We start from the raw sequence: 15,095 nt of genomic DNA, 5'->3' as shown, positions 1-15,095 counted from the left end.
ACATGCATCAGGGTCAAGTTCACAGTCAGAGGGGACTGGAAAAGGGCCCTGGTTGACAAGCAGCCTCCAGCTGAGGCCTCTTCAGTCTCGAAGGGAAAGGAATCAGGACGCCCAAATCCACACTAGAGGTCGGCGGCGGCAGGGGAAGAAGCGCCACGCTCCAGTTAGGGGCCTCCTCTTAAAGTCTCAGAGTTCACATTAGAGCCAGAAAAGAAAAAGCACAATTAAATTTATGGATTTTGTCACCCCAAGAGGTAATATAAGTTCAAAACTGATTTTTCAGAAGTTGCAAAATGAATTACGTGAAAACAGGCTCTTCGGGAGGCATGTCTACACTACGGAGGCTATGTTGCCAAGGCCAACTGGGTTCTCCCAGAATGTGGACAGCGAAGTTTGTCAGATTCCTGGGGCTGGCGCGATCATGGATCTGACCCAGTGTGACATTTATGGGCATTAAGAATCAACATCTTTTCTCCTAACAGTGTTATTTTGTTGCCTGAATCCCCAGGGTCAAAACAAGAATCCTTGGCTGGCCTCTGAAAGCACTGTGACTGCTTTATTAATCTCTGAAAATATGTGGCTTCTTCTCCTCTCCAAGGGCAAATATACTGAGAATTCTTACGGTATTTCCCTGTAAGACAGGAAATGACAGTCCAGGCGTAGCGGTGGGGACTGCAGCAGTCGAGTGGGACCCAGTGACATAAGCCTCCCTCCTCAGTTCTTCCTAAGATCACATTTAGGTTTTTCACACAACATATATTTATTCAGGAAAAAAAATTTGCAATAAATTATAATAAAAAAGATGACATGAAATACAGAATCCCACTAGCAGCTTTGCCTAGTGACCAAGACATTTGGGGGAAATACAACAAACAATTACAGAGTAAGAATCAGGAAACAGTGAAAGGGAGACTAATAGCAACATCACCACGTGGGGTTGAACTGCTTCTTCCCTAAAACGATAGATGCAGAGTCCTCCCCTACCAGCTGGATCTAAACTCCTTACTTCAGAGGCGCTAGGAAATAGTACATGAGAGGTACTTAGGAATTAGAGGGTGGGGCTGGAGTAGGCACAGCAGGGAAGCAGATTTCTTATGTCTGCTCTATTTCTTGTCCCCCCTCCCTAGAGATTGTCTAAAACCCTCAACCCTGTGTACATCCCAGGACCAGAGCTGGAAAGAAGGTTGAGGCAGGAAAGCAACTGAGTGCATCTGCCTTCTGGAGAGTGAGCCGGACGCCGCACACAGCCCCACTAACCACATCCCTGACCACCTGAAGGCCTCAGGTGGCAGCAGACTGGAAATGTGTCTAGGACAGGCGTTTCCCTGTCTGTGTGCTACGACCTTGCCCCAGCTTCTACCATCTGCCTCTCCAGCGACCCCTTTCTGGACTAATGGAGATGACAACGCTGTTCTGCTCAGTCTGCCATTAACTAAGCTCAACACCCAGCCCCTGGCCTAACAGATCTGCAGCTATTTGGCAACCAGTAACTTGACTCCTACTTCTGTAATTCCCAATCAGGAGAGGCTTTAGCCAGAATATCACAGGATACATACCTTTTCTTCCCCCAAAGGACTCAACGCATAAGAGATGGGGGAATTGGAGAACCACTCATGGCGGTGCTTCCGCGGCTCTCTCCTTTGATGCTCTAGAAGAGTCAATGCCCAAGACCACACACAGAGCCTATACATGAGGCTCCTGGGATTTCATGTGAACATGTGACAGTGAGTCAACTCAGGGTGGTTTTAATGAAAGAAAACCAGGAGGAAGCTAACTGCATCAGGCAGTTTTGCAGTCAGTGGCTGGTGGCTGGTTTGCCAACCAACATAGATTAATTTTTTTTAAAAAGGGCTGCCCTGCAGGAGCTTGAGTAAATGACAAGCTCAGAGGGTTGTCTTGGGCGGGAGAGAAGGTGCTTGGTTCATCCTACTGCACAGTCTCTTTTACACAGCACTGGAGAAGGTGACTGGGAGCTAAGGGCAGCTGGTTGTAGAGCCCAGAGTCAGTCCTGATGAGGGAGCGGGTGACATCTGCCCCTGGTACTTCAGAAGACCGGAGAGGGGGGTTCTAAGGGTTATCCTCAATGCCCCTGCTGGGGGAAGGAGCAGTTTCCACAGAGAGGCCCACTTGAGGTGCAGCCTCCCTTTTTGACTGTGGTACAAGTGTTGCTCTGGAGGTGGATTTCTAAGTGGGGGATGGGCCCCACAGACACCCAGGATTGGTTCTCGTGTAAAATTTGAATAAGAACCAAAATGGATGGTAGGAAGCAGGATCTGTTGAGCATGAATATTCTCACTCTTGAAACACTCAAAGTGCTTCCACTCTGACTGTGATTCTCTCACATCAATGAGATGTCATCTCTAACAGTCCCTAACATTCTGCTACTAAGTGTGGTCTGAGACAAGAGAATATGGTTCCACCCACTGCAGATCCATAATAGGCCAATGTTAGAGAAATGTACAGATGCCATTGTAGTAGAGATGCACAAATGCATGTAACAACTACATGGAGATGGTTATCTCACTTTTGGAGACACCCAAGGAGTCACTAGCCTCACCCAGACTTCTTTTGACATGATAGTATTAGCAGAGTAGAGGGCAAAGGGGTGATAAGGGGAGGGGGTGGGGCCAAAGTGCTTTAGACGAAGGACTACAGACAAGTCTGAGCTACAGCAAGTAGTGCTTGTAGGCCTAGAACGGGAAGATCTCAGAGTTTAGGCCTCGGGTGCTAAGGACAATCATGACAGCTGGGCAGGAGGGCAACAAACACATCCCCAGGTAAAGGAGTGTAAATACAGATTTCTTTGCCTTACAAAGAGAGAACACAAAAACACCAAAATATGGTAACTTTGGCTTGGCAATATAAGTCTAAAAGTATCTTGCTGCGTAGGATATGGTAAGGGAGGGATTAGGAAACTCGCTTCCTTTCGCACTAGAAACAGAACTTTTTCATGCCAACAGCCTCAAAATTCTGCAACAGACCCTTCCTGTGGCGTATCTTTTCAAAACATTCTGAAATACTTGGTGCCCAAGATCTTCCGCCTCTAGAATCTTGGAGAGTAGTAAGAGGAAAAGGCTTATTATTAGTCTTCATCACTCCCAAGCAGAAAACTCAGAAGGAACTGGGTAGCACGCTGGCGGTCACTTGGAGTCTGTCTTGCCATAAGGTTGGGTGGAGGCCTTAGGAGGAGACTAGTGAAGAGAGTAGCTAGAGGGCGAGAGAAAGAAAAGGGGAAAACCCTTGGTCAGACACAACCTAAGCGAAGCCTCAGGGATGGGGGCTGGGGGGCCAGGGAATGAGGGCAGTGGGAGGAAGTGACTGGCGCGGGCCTGGACACTAGGGAGGGAATACACGTGTGCACTGTACACGGACCGTCCCGACCAACGCCCCCGTGTGGCTGTTCTTGGGAAGTGCTCTTACCGATCATGTTGGCGCTGACGTTGTTGTACTCAGAGAATTTTAACAGTTCTCGAAGGAATGCCATCAAGTAACGAAAAACATTTCTGTGGCATCCTGGAAGCTGGGAAATCACCTGTTTTTTAAAAAAGGGGGTGGGCAGTGAGGATAACAGGTGGAGGAAGGGAGTAAGAAGAGCTCACAGCTGCCATAAAAGTAGTTTATAATCCAACCCTTACAGGACTCCTCCTTTATTTACTCATGACCAATATAGTACCTGTCAAATGATAACTCCTGAGGCAGAATGCTCATACTGTTTGGCCCCTGTCCACTCAATGAGCAGGTCACGCAGTTATCACACATTCGCATGCACGCCCTACCTCAGGAGCAGATGGGTGTTAGCCTAGTCTTTTCCCATCTCCCTAGGCAGGTGGCTGTGGTTTTCTCTGCAATGCCATTTAGCATGGGTGGCAGCACCTCCCAATACTCACTAGTCTGATTCAGAGGTATTCTCAGCTATTGTGCATCAATATCATTTCAAGATTAAAAAACAAACACCAAGAAGACAAAAAGAAAGGCTCACAAGTGTCACCCACCCTTCCTGGTCATGTCATCCAGAATCCCATGTACGATCTGTTTCACTAATCTTACCCCAGAGTAGAGGTATCCACCCTACTCAATAGGTCAACAGGAAAAGGGTGGCAAATATAATAGGAAATAACACAACCTAAAATTTAAGGGTCCCAACTCTCAGTGCTGGTGCCCTGCCATGAACAACAGATCCAGACCCATCCTATCACATAGCTGGCTGCCCAGCTGGTTTGGTAAAACTCAATGATTTCTCTGTGGGGGAACATGCCTCAAACACATTCTCGGAGCAATAAAATTCACCTGTCGGCAGATCCGGGGATCCTGAGCAGAGTCGAGGCATCGCTGATAGAGCTCATAACAGATGACAGGCTCTGGCAGGGCTTCCAGGAAAATGAGCAGCGCCTCAGCCACTGAGTGATTACTGCCAGCTGGATTGACTCCCGTCAAGGGAAAGAGGCTCCAAGGAAAAGGCCACACTTAGACCCGATTTGCTCCCTTCCTCAAGCTCCCTCAGGGATGGTTTCCTTCCTCTTATCCAGAGCGCCCTGATCCTAATTGGGGTTTGATATTTTATTGGTCCAGGTATGCTGCAGCTGAGTTGTTACAGAATTGATCAAAGACTCTTGGGAGGTTTGGCCCAACTTGAAGGTCAAGGGAATGTGGCCTGCAGAATGACAGTTCACACTAGAAACTAGTCACCAACGTTTCCCATCCTCCTCCCTCTCCTGGTGACAGGAGTGATCATTGGCTTAAAGCAGAACAGCACCATGGCTGTGGGCCCTATGTCCCATGCCAATTAGAAGTCGTCATTATCTAACCCTTGATTCCTTTTAGTAAGAGTCTGATAAGGAGAGAGGTCGAAAGTTTCTGAGAGGAATTAACTGTATAGTCAATGATTACCTTATAATAAAAGAGAGCTACAAAGAAAATAAAGATGGAAAAAAAAATCAAATGTAGGTGGGAAGAAGAGTTTGGGCAAGTACACATCCAGCTTCCTAAGCCTTTGTCGAAAAGGATACGGATTGTCTTGGGAATGCTGGTATCCAGACAATCAATGATCTGCTGTAACTCCTCCTGCATTCCAGGGGTTTGGAACAGGTCCTCCTACCAAAGAGGTCACAATGAATGGAACATGGCAAAATGATCAGCACTAAGGTTCTGACGATCACCCAGGGCTCAGGAGAGCAGCAGGAAGCAAAGGGCAGGGTGAGGTGCATATTCGTGATTAGGAACACGAATATGTTCCTAATACATAAAAGGTGTGACAATGGCCCCTTTTCCCTTTATCATCTCTATAATCTGTCTGAAATTTTATTTCAAACTAGAAAATTATCTTCAAAGGTTTCAGCCTGTACCTGATATGGCAGGGGACTAGAGGACTCCATGGGGAGACCAGGTGCTCCCACTTCTAGCCTCCTGACAAGTAGAAGGCAGAGTCCAAACATGGAACCACATTCGAATACCGATACACAGAATGCTAGGGCAGGAGTAAAAGGGCATGTCCATACCAAACCTTGCCTTCAAGTTCTTCACTTTTCCATAGGTAAGACAACATTATCTTTCAATTTAGTCCCAAGAAAGTTTTCTTTTTTGGAAGAATGGGTTAGGGGTGGCAGGTATTTTAGATAGGATTGAAAAGTGAGGACCAAATTAAAGAAATGGGCTTGAAGTTTGCTTTGGACTTTGAAATCTGCAATGCCTCCATGACAGCTAAAGCAGGCGTTACAGATTCAGGTGCTCAGCAGTCCAGGGGAAAGCATGTGTAGCCAGGAGACAGGGGAGGAGTTCGGCCCTGCTCCGCCATTACTCTTATGCCGTGGTCTTAGGTAAATCACCTAGCTTGCATGCTTCAGCTCTCACATCTGTAAACGGGGATACTTCCATCTGCCCAGGCAATCTGATATGACAGTGCTGCTCTGCGGAGGTGGCTTGGGAAAGTTAAAAGCACTGTATATACTGACGTGAGGTATTATCATTTCCCACTGGACTCACACACCTTCCAAAGTTGCAGGGCAGGCCCACTCTCACTCACCTGGTGACAGGCGTGTCTGAATAAGTGATCTACCAGGAGCCAGATCTCCTTGGGGACCTTAAGAGGTTTCTCACTGGCACCTTCATCCAAGGGAACCATCTGCAGCAGGGATTTCTCCTAATAGATAAAAAGGGGTGAGAATCCAAAGGGTCTCAATGAAAACTTCTGTGTGTAACAATCTCCCTCAAATTCTGCCTATGTGGGTATAATCTCATCTTCACCTCTTAAGACTTTTCATATTTTCTCACTGGGACACTCCTGGTCAGAAGGCATTCGATACGGATTCCCACAGTTAAATGATCTCCTTTTCTAGATGTTCCACTTAACCGTTAAGCATTCCACTTGGGTTTATTATGTTTATCACATGGATGCATTGTGTGCTGTAAATCCTTTCAAGGGTGACACTGAGAACCAGCAATACAGTCACGGTAGAGCCCACACACCACCGGAGACTCATGGACCATTAAATTACAATTGTCAACAGAGCACTTTGAGAGAGAGCAGCATCTACTTAGGTTTTTGTTGACATTTTTTGTTGTTGACTTTTAACTTATTCTTCTTTCAGGTCTTACCACAAATATCAGAGCTTGCATTGTTGATTTAAATGAGGTTCTCTGGTCCTCAGGAATGAAAGACAATTCACATTAGACCTACATACATGAATATTTCAGGCTTGATAGAAGGTCTAATCTTAAGGCACTAAAACTCAAAGTCTTAAGATCCAAAAATAGTAAACTGAATACAGCATACCAAGAGCCAGAAATACCACGAAAAGTCTAGGCTCTGAGTCCAGAAGTTATTCTTTATAGTAATAGCTCAGCAAAGATTTCTTGGGGCTTTGACTCCTTTCACCTAACTTTCTACTCTATGTTAGATTCTCCTGAAAGAATCTCAGAGGAAAACCCAGAAGTGACATAAATTAGATCAGTAACTAAATCTGAACTTGAAAATGGGGAATAAATTCAATTATCTTATGTTTATATAGTCAAATATAAATTATACCAAAAAGATATCTGAAATAGTTTAAAAGGCATCTGAAGGCAGCCTTCATAAAAAATCTAGTGGAGAAAATGGTGACGAATTTTTGGCATCTTTCCCCTCCTACACCTCCGGCTTAAGGTCATATATGATATATGTTCAAATTTAGGAAATGCTGTAAATTCGATCCACAACCCTTATTTAGCCGTGTCACTTTAAGGGAAAGAAGAGAAGCATTTCATTACTTCCAGATAGTGTGTACGCTAGAACAGAGCAGAGGGTTCTTCTTGACGTTCTGTTCTTCAGTACGCACTGGTGACCTTTTAAAGCCACTGTGCGCCTTTCTAAGGGAATAAGGAAGAGAAGGCAGCATGACAGTTGGTTATCATTTAAAATCTATCTTCTTCACATTCGTTTTGCTTCCTTTCTTTCTTTCCCTGGGAATCTATCACTTGATATTCACGTTTCCTATAGTTGCCAGACCTTCTATCAGTGGCTCACCCACTAACTTTTTTCCAGTTGCAAGTATTAAATCCAGGCATCCAGATGATATCTGAGCCAAAACACTGTCCATAATGCACTCTGCTCACTTTCTGGACCAAGTGCAACACAGGTACAGATTCCTTAGCAGACACCTTCAAGCTTACCATATATAAATTATTCAGCACTGATTCATGTACTTTTTAAAAATCTGACATCCAATTAGCACTTTTCCTGTACTAAGGCATTAAGGCAACACAAGGCACTGTTCAAGATGAAAAGACACATGGCCTGCTATTAACAGGGAAGGGCTGGGAAGCAGAGCCGTCTCAATCCTCAGTGGTTTCAAAAGGTTAATAATATGCCAGTAGGTTATATACACCATCCACTATCCATTTTCAAATTCATGTGTGATAATATGAAATGTCATACTTGTATCTCTGAAGTCTAGAGAAAGATTATGCACAAGAAACAATACTTTTTAAAAAGTCCACAAATTATCCTGAACTCTAATTTTCAAAGGGAAACCAGGCATGCTTTGTCTTCTTCTTTCAATGGGACACATTTAGTGCCTGATAAGCTCACACTCTGTAACGTTAGCGCTATTAACTGAAGCACAAAAACAGTACACCATCTCCACCAACAAACTGCATTAAACTCCACCAAATGGGGAGGTCACGTTAGATTCTGTGTGAAAGTGCTTTAAGAATGTTTTTCAAGCCCATGTTTCTCTACCGGATGGCCCTGTGTGGAGCCAGGCAGCCTCCAGCTTGAAGATGGAGAGGTGGCAAAGCACCGCAGAAGAAGCGTTCGCTCGGTTCCTTCACTGGGTATTCAGAAGACCCGGGTTCTAGTCCCCTCTGCCTCATGCCCCTGATGTCAGGAGCAGTATAACTTCAGCGAGGTTTTGAACTTTCTTGGGCCTTGGTTGTCTATTAGAATGGAGAAGACACCTTACCCTGTCTGAAGGCAGGGAGCTCTACCAGATGATCCCTTATGATCTCATTCAGCTCTAGGATTCTAGTCTATGATCTATTTCTTGATCGTACCTGTGTATTCTTTCAGTAATTAATCACTATTATCACTTCCCCCAAATTACTCTTAATGCAACAGAAATTCAATTCTGCTTTTACTATCATCGGAAATGGAAAATGGCAAACGGTACCCTCCTCCATCTCACAAGCTTTCACATACATCAAGACAGCTCTTTAGTTACTTCTTATTTCAAAAATACAAATCTGGAACCTTGAGTCCTATTGCTTTTATGTACTGGGTCTCAATGACTTGACTGGTGCAGTAAAATAAATATCTTTCCTGTACTTCAGACACACTTAAAGACAGCTGGCAGGACTTTGGGGGATTCTCATGGAGTCAGAGGTGTCTGATGTGGGAAAGCCTCGGGATAAATTCCAGGGACCATGGCTAAATGTTAATCAAGCACAGGGAAACACAGAACTGCCAATGGATTGCATTACCTTTTCTAGGAAGCTGTCTTCTTCCTGAGAGCAAAGCAGGAAAAGAAAGTCATTGACAGATAGAAAATGATTAGAATTAATTAACAGAATTAGAAACAGATCAGTATTATTAGAACGCACTACCTCACTAGATACATATACTTTAAACAGCTTTAAATTCTTCAAATAAATCATGATTGTTGAAAATGGAACATATTCTCATATGCAAAGTTCTCTATCATGCATATTCAAATTTTGTGCAGCATATTGAGACTATCGCTCAAGAAACATACATGTCCAGTCCTAGACTTTTGTGTCCTTTGGCAGCTGCCAGCTGAGCCAGCCAAACACCCACTGATATTTCCTTTTCCCGTGCTGCCTGGAGGCAGGCCCTACCGCTGTGCTGTGTGGCACCTCGCTCACCCTGACACCACTTCAGTGGAAGAATTTGGTTGTGAGCCCGACAGTGGCCATTCAGGAGATGGTAAGCTTCTCTCCTCTCCACTGCCATACCTCTCACCCTAGCTAGCCTCCCAAGCAGTATCTCACACTCCTTTCCATCGCCCGGTACCCTCTCCCCTCCTCAAGGGCCCCTAGAGTCCTCAAATATGGAAGTCCCTCTGAAATGCAAATTCATTTCATTTCAGACCTTTGTGGACCATAAGATCCATCATTATCCCCTACTGTGTTTTCCTATAGAGTATAAGAGAAAAAAGAGAAGCAGGGGAGAGGGAAGAAGGTACCTTTTTAATCGCCTCTGTCTTTTGTGCTATTATTACAATGTAACAATGACAACAGTGACAGTAACTACTGCCACCACTTAGGGGGCATCTGCCATGGAGCAGTAACTGCAATGTCATTTAGTCTGCACATATGCACAAAGTAGATATTATTCCCGTTTTACAGATGAGGAAACTGAGGCTCTGGGAGATTAAATCATTTGCCCACAGTCACACTATTATGTATTAAGTGGCAGAATCAGGATTAGAACTCAGGTCTGACTGACTCCACAGTCATTACCACTATGCTCCCTTAGATAACTCAAAACGGATAAACTGACTGCTTCTTAGACAGAGAGGCAGGGGAAAGCTTGGAGAATGTATTCTACTCCCAGCAGGCTAAAGACAGTTATAAAGCAGCAGGGTTAGTGGAAAGAGTACAGGCATGGGTGTCAGACGGTCCTGGGTACAAATCTTCATGCTACCTCTTATTATTTCATACAGACTGCAGGCAAGTTAGTAAACTTCATAGAGCCTCAGTTTCTTCATCTCTAAAACAGGGATAATAACATTTACCTCACAGGGACAGGGAAGCAGTCTAAAACACAGGGGGTGTGGGGCAGTGGTGGCGCAGTATGCCAGCAGCAGGCCTGGTCTCTCAAAGCTCCCTGCACCTCCCCAGCAACTCCCAATCCCGCCATGGGCCGCCAAGAACTTGGATATAAATCCCACGTCTCAGTCTGAGAGTAAAAGGAAAAATCCTGATCTTACCGTCACAGATGTGCAGGAGGTTGGAGGTGGGGAAATATGTGTTCCCTGATACTCCAAGTAGTAACGCTGAATGCATTTGTCCCAAATGACTGTTATATATGCTGGGTAGGGTTTTTAGTATTATTAGGTACATTATGAATTAAACATGCTTTTGTAGGTTTACCTAGACTTTTAAATACCATATATAGAAGGAAATAAAAATAATCAGAGTAACAGTGCTTTAAAAAGTATACAATATTCATAGTATTGTAATTATAACACTTTTTAATGTGGAAGTTAATTCTGAGTGCCAAACACCTAATTTAACTAAATTTTGGAGCACAACCTTTTTTAAAATTTAGAACTACTTATTAACAAATAGAGAATTTGCTTGTCTGACAGACTTCTCTATTTTCCCTCCTATGAATATGTGCCACATGATATGATGAGTAAAACCAGGCAGAGTTTTTATATACTAACCTGTCAAACCAAGCCCTCCAAAAGGTTTTCTTCAGGCATTGACTATCTACCAGTGCAAGGCATTGAGCTAAATGTCTTTCAGGGGTAGGGGGGGTATGAAAAGTGAGGCTACAGAGAGGGGAAAGACACGGTCCCTGACTCGGGTTTACAATTGAACTGGGGTAAGGATTCCCAGAATTTATGGCCTGGCACTACTGTAATTCACCAATTTGAGTTCTCAATAAATGGTTAAAACAAACAAAAAATCAGGGGTTCAAAGGAAAGAGAGATGGCTTTCAACTGGGGCTGTCAGGGGACTTTTTCACAATGGTGATGCAACCTAACTAGCCCTTGAAAGAGTCACAGGATTTTAAAGCGCAGAAATGGGGTGGGGACATTACAAGTGGGAGGGGACAGAAATAAACAAAGGTGCAGAGAAGGTAGATCACAAGGTGAGATTAGGGAAGAGTTAGTCATCTGGTTCGTGGGGAGCAGGAGGGAATAATGAGAAAAATAGTAGGAAATAAATCTAAAAAGGTGTGTTGAAGTCAGACTTTGCTGGACCTTGAATGACAGGTAAAGCAATTTGGATTGTATTCAGCAGGCATGGGGGAGCCACATGTCTAACTTTAAGCAAGGAAGTGATAGGCCCCAAAGCTGTATTACAGAAAGATCAGTCCGACAGCCCTGAAGAGGGAAAATAGAAGGCTAGGGAAATAGAGGTGAAGGGAATCGTTAAAAGGCTATCGAGGTAGGTCAAGCAGGAGACAGCAAGCACCTCAACTAATAATGGGAACATAATATTTTTTAAAAAATGAATGGGGCTTCCCTGGTGGCGCAGTGGTTAAGAATTTGCCTGCCAATGCAGGGGACACGGGTTCGAGCCCTGGTCCGGGAAGATCCCACATGCCGTGGAGCAACTAAGCCCTCAACTAAGTTGTGCGCCACAACTACTGAGCCTGCACTCTAGAGCCTGCGAGCCACAACTACTGAGCCTGTGTGCCACAACTACTGGAGCCTGCGTGCTTAGGGCCTATGCTCCGCAGCAAGAGAAGCCACCGCAATGAGAAGCTCACGCACTGCAATGAAGAGCAGCCCCCTGCTCGCTGCAACTAGAGAAAAGCCCGTGTGCAGCAATGAAGACCCAACGCAGCCAAAAATAAAATACAATTAAAAATAATATAATAAAGAATTATTTAAAGAAATGAATGGATACAAGAGAAAACTCTGAAATCAAAAGGACTTTGATACTGGTTGGAGGGGCAGCAGATTTACACTGAGAGTTTACTTCTCTGGTTTCAGGCATAAAGTAGGCGTAAATTATATTTATTTCAAGTCTAGGTTCAACTCTGAAAATAGAAACACCACTTAGCTCCCACTAATAAAGAGCATTCTCTTAAGGTAGTCCTAAGGTTGCTGCTAATCACTTAGTTCAACTGACTTGCCCACTCTCTGCAAAAGGCTACGTGTTGATCACATTAAAAGGGAAAAGCGTTCAGGAGTCCCCAGTGGGGCAACACTGGCATACTACAAATGCACTGCAAATCATTCTTCATCCCAGCATTCACCCTTAGAGGAATTTTCCCAGTAGTAAATGCAGCTAAAATCATGTAAAAAGAGTCATTTAGAGGCAGATTCAAATTTAAAAATAAAAAGCAGAAAACTGAATGGATACTGAAGTTCTAGAAAGGATTCGTTCATGTGAAATATAAAAAGAAACACAAACCATACACTTAACAGGATAAGAAATGGGTCGTTAGATCAGTAAGACAAAGTAAACACCTACTTGGAGAGATCACTGGGGACAATTAATCACCAAGTTGTTATTCATGTTATTTCAAATTTTTGATATTGTTCTCCTAATAGACATGTCCCCACGCAAATACAGCTGGTTCCCCCATCCCTCAACTTTTTTCACCTCTGTATTTACAAGCCAAACCTTTAACTGGTGGGTTCAAGCCTGGCCTCCTCTCTACTAGTCCAGTCTACATGCAAACCAGAATGTTCCTTCAAATGTGTCCATTTACAGCCACATACAACTCATTAAAGACTTCCGGTGGATCTAGATGCCCTCTGGCTCCAGTATAAACTCATCTGCTGACTTCAAGATTCTCTATCCCCTGGGACTTCCCTGGTGGCCCAGTGGGTAAGACTCCACACTCCCAACGCAGGGGGCCTGGGTTCGATCCCTGGACAGGGAATTAGGTCCCGCCTGCATGCCACAACTAAGAAGCCCACATGCTGCAAGTGAAGATCCCACATGCCACAACTAAGACCCGGTGCAGCCAAAATAAATAAATAAATAATAAATACTAAAAAAAAGAGCAAAAGTGTTAATTTAAAAAGAAAAAAAAAAGGGACTTCCCTGGTGGCGCAGTGGTTAAGAATCCACCTGCCAACGCAGGGGACACGGGTTCGATCCCTGGTCCGGGAAGATCCCGTATGCCATGAAGCAACTAAGCCCATGTGCCACAACTACAGAGCTTGCACTCTAAAGCTCGTGAGCCACAACTACTGAGCCTGCGCGCCACAACTACTGAAGCCTGTACACCCTACAGCCCGCGCACAGCAACTACTGAGTCCATGCACCACAACTACCGAAGCCCACACGCCTAGAGCCCGTGCTCCACAAGAGAAGCCACTGCAGTGAGAAGCCCGTGCACCGCAACGAAGAGTAGCCCCTGCTCACCACAACTAGAGAAAGCCCGCGTGCAGCAACAAAGACCCAATGCAGCCAAAAATAAAATATAATAAAATAAGTTTAAAAAATAACATAAAACAGAGTAATAACATATTTAAATATTTTAAAAAAACCTCTCTATCCACTGCTCCCACCCTACTTAACCAGCTTCACACAACAAAACAGGCTGAATCTGAGACTGATTTTCACAGAGATTAGCTGGTCAATCAATAAGCTTTTATAGCATATAAGGGCTTGAGTAAACAGCACAGGAAAGGAATCTATTGTTGATACAAATTACAAGCTCCACAACTCTCATTCTAAGTGACTTTCCAAAATATTGACTCACTAAACATACTGGACATGAGCCAATAAAGGTAGTTAATGTTTAGATTATCTGTAACCAAACTCCCTACTAACCTCGATTTAGAATTTAGCCATATTGTGCATACAAGTAAACTTTCTTAAATTATAAGAACCCACATAAACTCCATAATATTTTGCATCCAATGTATAATGAATAAATATTGACGATTATATGCTACTTAATATGCTAATTAATAAACCAGAAAAATCTATCTTAATTCTGGAAAAGAATAAGGATAATTACAAACAGATTCTCCTCTGTTTGCCACCTGTGCTAATCCCAACAGTTCTAGTAGCGGCAAAGTCACTATCAGGCAGAATGAAAAGGACTTTCGCCAGTTACTTTATTCTGCATTTGGGGGGAAGAGCATGTGGCACAAGAATCTTTGTGAAAACAGTACAGGGAGAGTCAACACAGGCACTGAACTCATTTCTGGTTTCACTCAAATTTTAGAGTAAATAATACAAAAAAGGACAACAGGTATCATTATTAATAGCCTTGTCTCATGGGATTTGAAATATCATCTTGGGTCTTGGAACAAGCATGAATAAACAAACCTAAGAAAGCATTTCAGAAGGTCAAAATCAAGCCAAAACAGAGTGGGAAGGTACTACAAATGGGGTACAGATAATCTTAGATTTCTTGTTTACTGCCTCACACTAATATGGATAATTTCCTCATCAATGAGATCCAGGAATTTATTAAATGCAACAGGCTGTGAAAAGAATCAGAACCCTAAATCCTACAAAATAAAAGCTTTAACAGAATAAATGGTGACCACACACATACAATTTAAAAAGAACTCAGCAATTTTGTAATGAAAAATGATCCGGGTTCTATTTTTTAAAACTTTGAATCATGTGTGCACAAGAAGAAGAAAAAAGGCTTCCTACAGAGCCATTAACTCCACTAAAGATTTTGACTACTTCCTATTCATGGTCAAATGTGGTTGAATTACTTGATAATATTTTAAATAAAATAAACATTTTTAATGCTGGTTGAGTCTCCTTCTTGTCACTTTAATTAATATGGGACAATTGCAGTAAAGGGTAGTATAATGTGTCTGCCAACTCTGACCAAATAGTTCCAGTTTATAGGAAATAAGGTGGGAGGAGGGAGTACAAAAAGACAGGTTTAAAAATTACCAAGAGGAAACAATCAGACAAATTTAGGAAATGGCAGACCCCTG

The 15,095-nt window shown here is 43.5% G+C and overlaps 1 protein-coding gene across 4 annotated transcripts in view; it reads right to left on the bottom strand.

Annotated features, from left to right (window-relative positions):
- Positions 1–735: 735 nt before the first annotated feature.
- Positions 736–15,095, bottom strand: part of OCRL (OCRL inositol polyphosphate-5-phosphatase) — a 52,505-nt gene continuing 38,145 nt past the window's right edge. For 3 of the 4 annotated variants that reach the window (XM_082446097.1, XM_082446099.1, XM_082446100.1), the window contains 6 exons: positions 8,953–8,976; positions 6,020–6,136; positions 5,007–5,091; positions 4,288–4,415; positions 3,421–3,532; positions 736–3,207 (listed from right to left, as the gene is read on the bottom strand). In XM_082446097.1, coding sequence (XP_082302223.1) covers positions 3,083–3,207; positions 3,421–3,532; positions 4,288–4,415; positions 5,007–5,091; positions 6,020–6,136; positions 8,953–8,976 — 591 coding nt within the window. In that variant the 3' untranslated portion in view covers positions 736–3,082. The remainder of the gene's footprint in view (positions 3,208–3,420; positions 3,533–4,287; positions 4,416–5,006; positions 5,092–6,019; positions 6,137–8,952; positions 8,977–15,095) is intronic. The other variant, XM_082446098.1, reaches the window with a different exon arrangement.

The sequence above is a fragment of the Balaenoptera physalus genome, assembly GCF_965194825.1.
Source record: "Balaenoptera physalus genome assembly, chromosome: X".
Lineage (NCBI taxonomy): Eukaryota > Metazoa > Chordata > Mammalia > Artiodactyla > Balaenopteridae > Balaenoptera > Balaenoptera physalus.
This window is presented reverse-complemented; position numbering and strand designations above follow the sequence as displayed.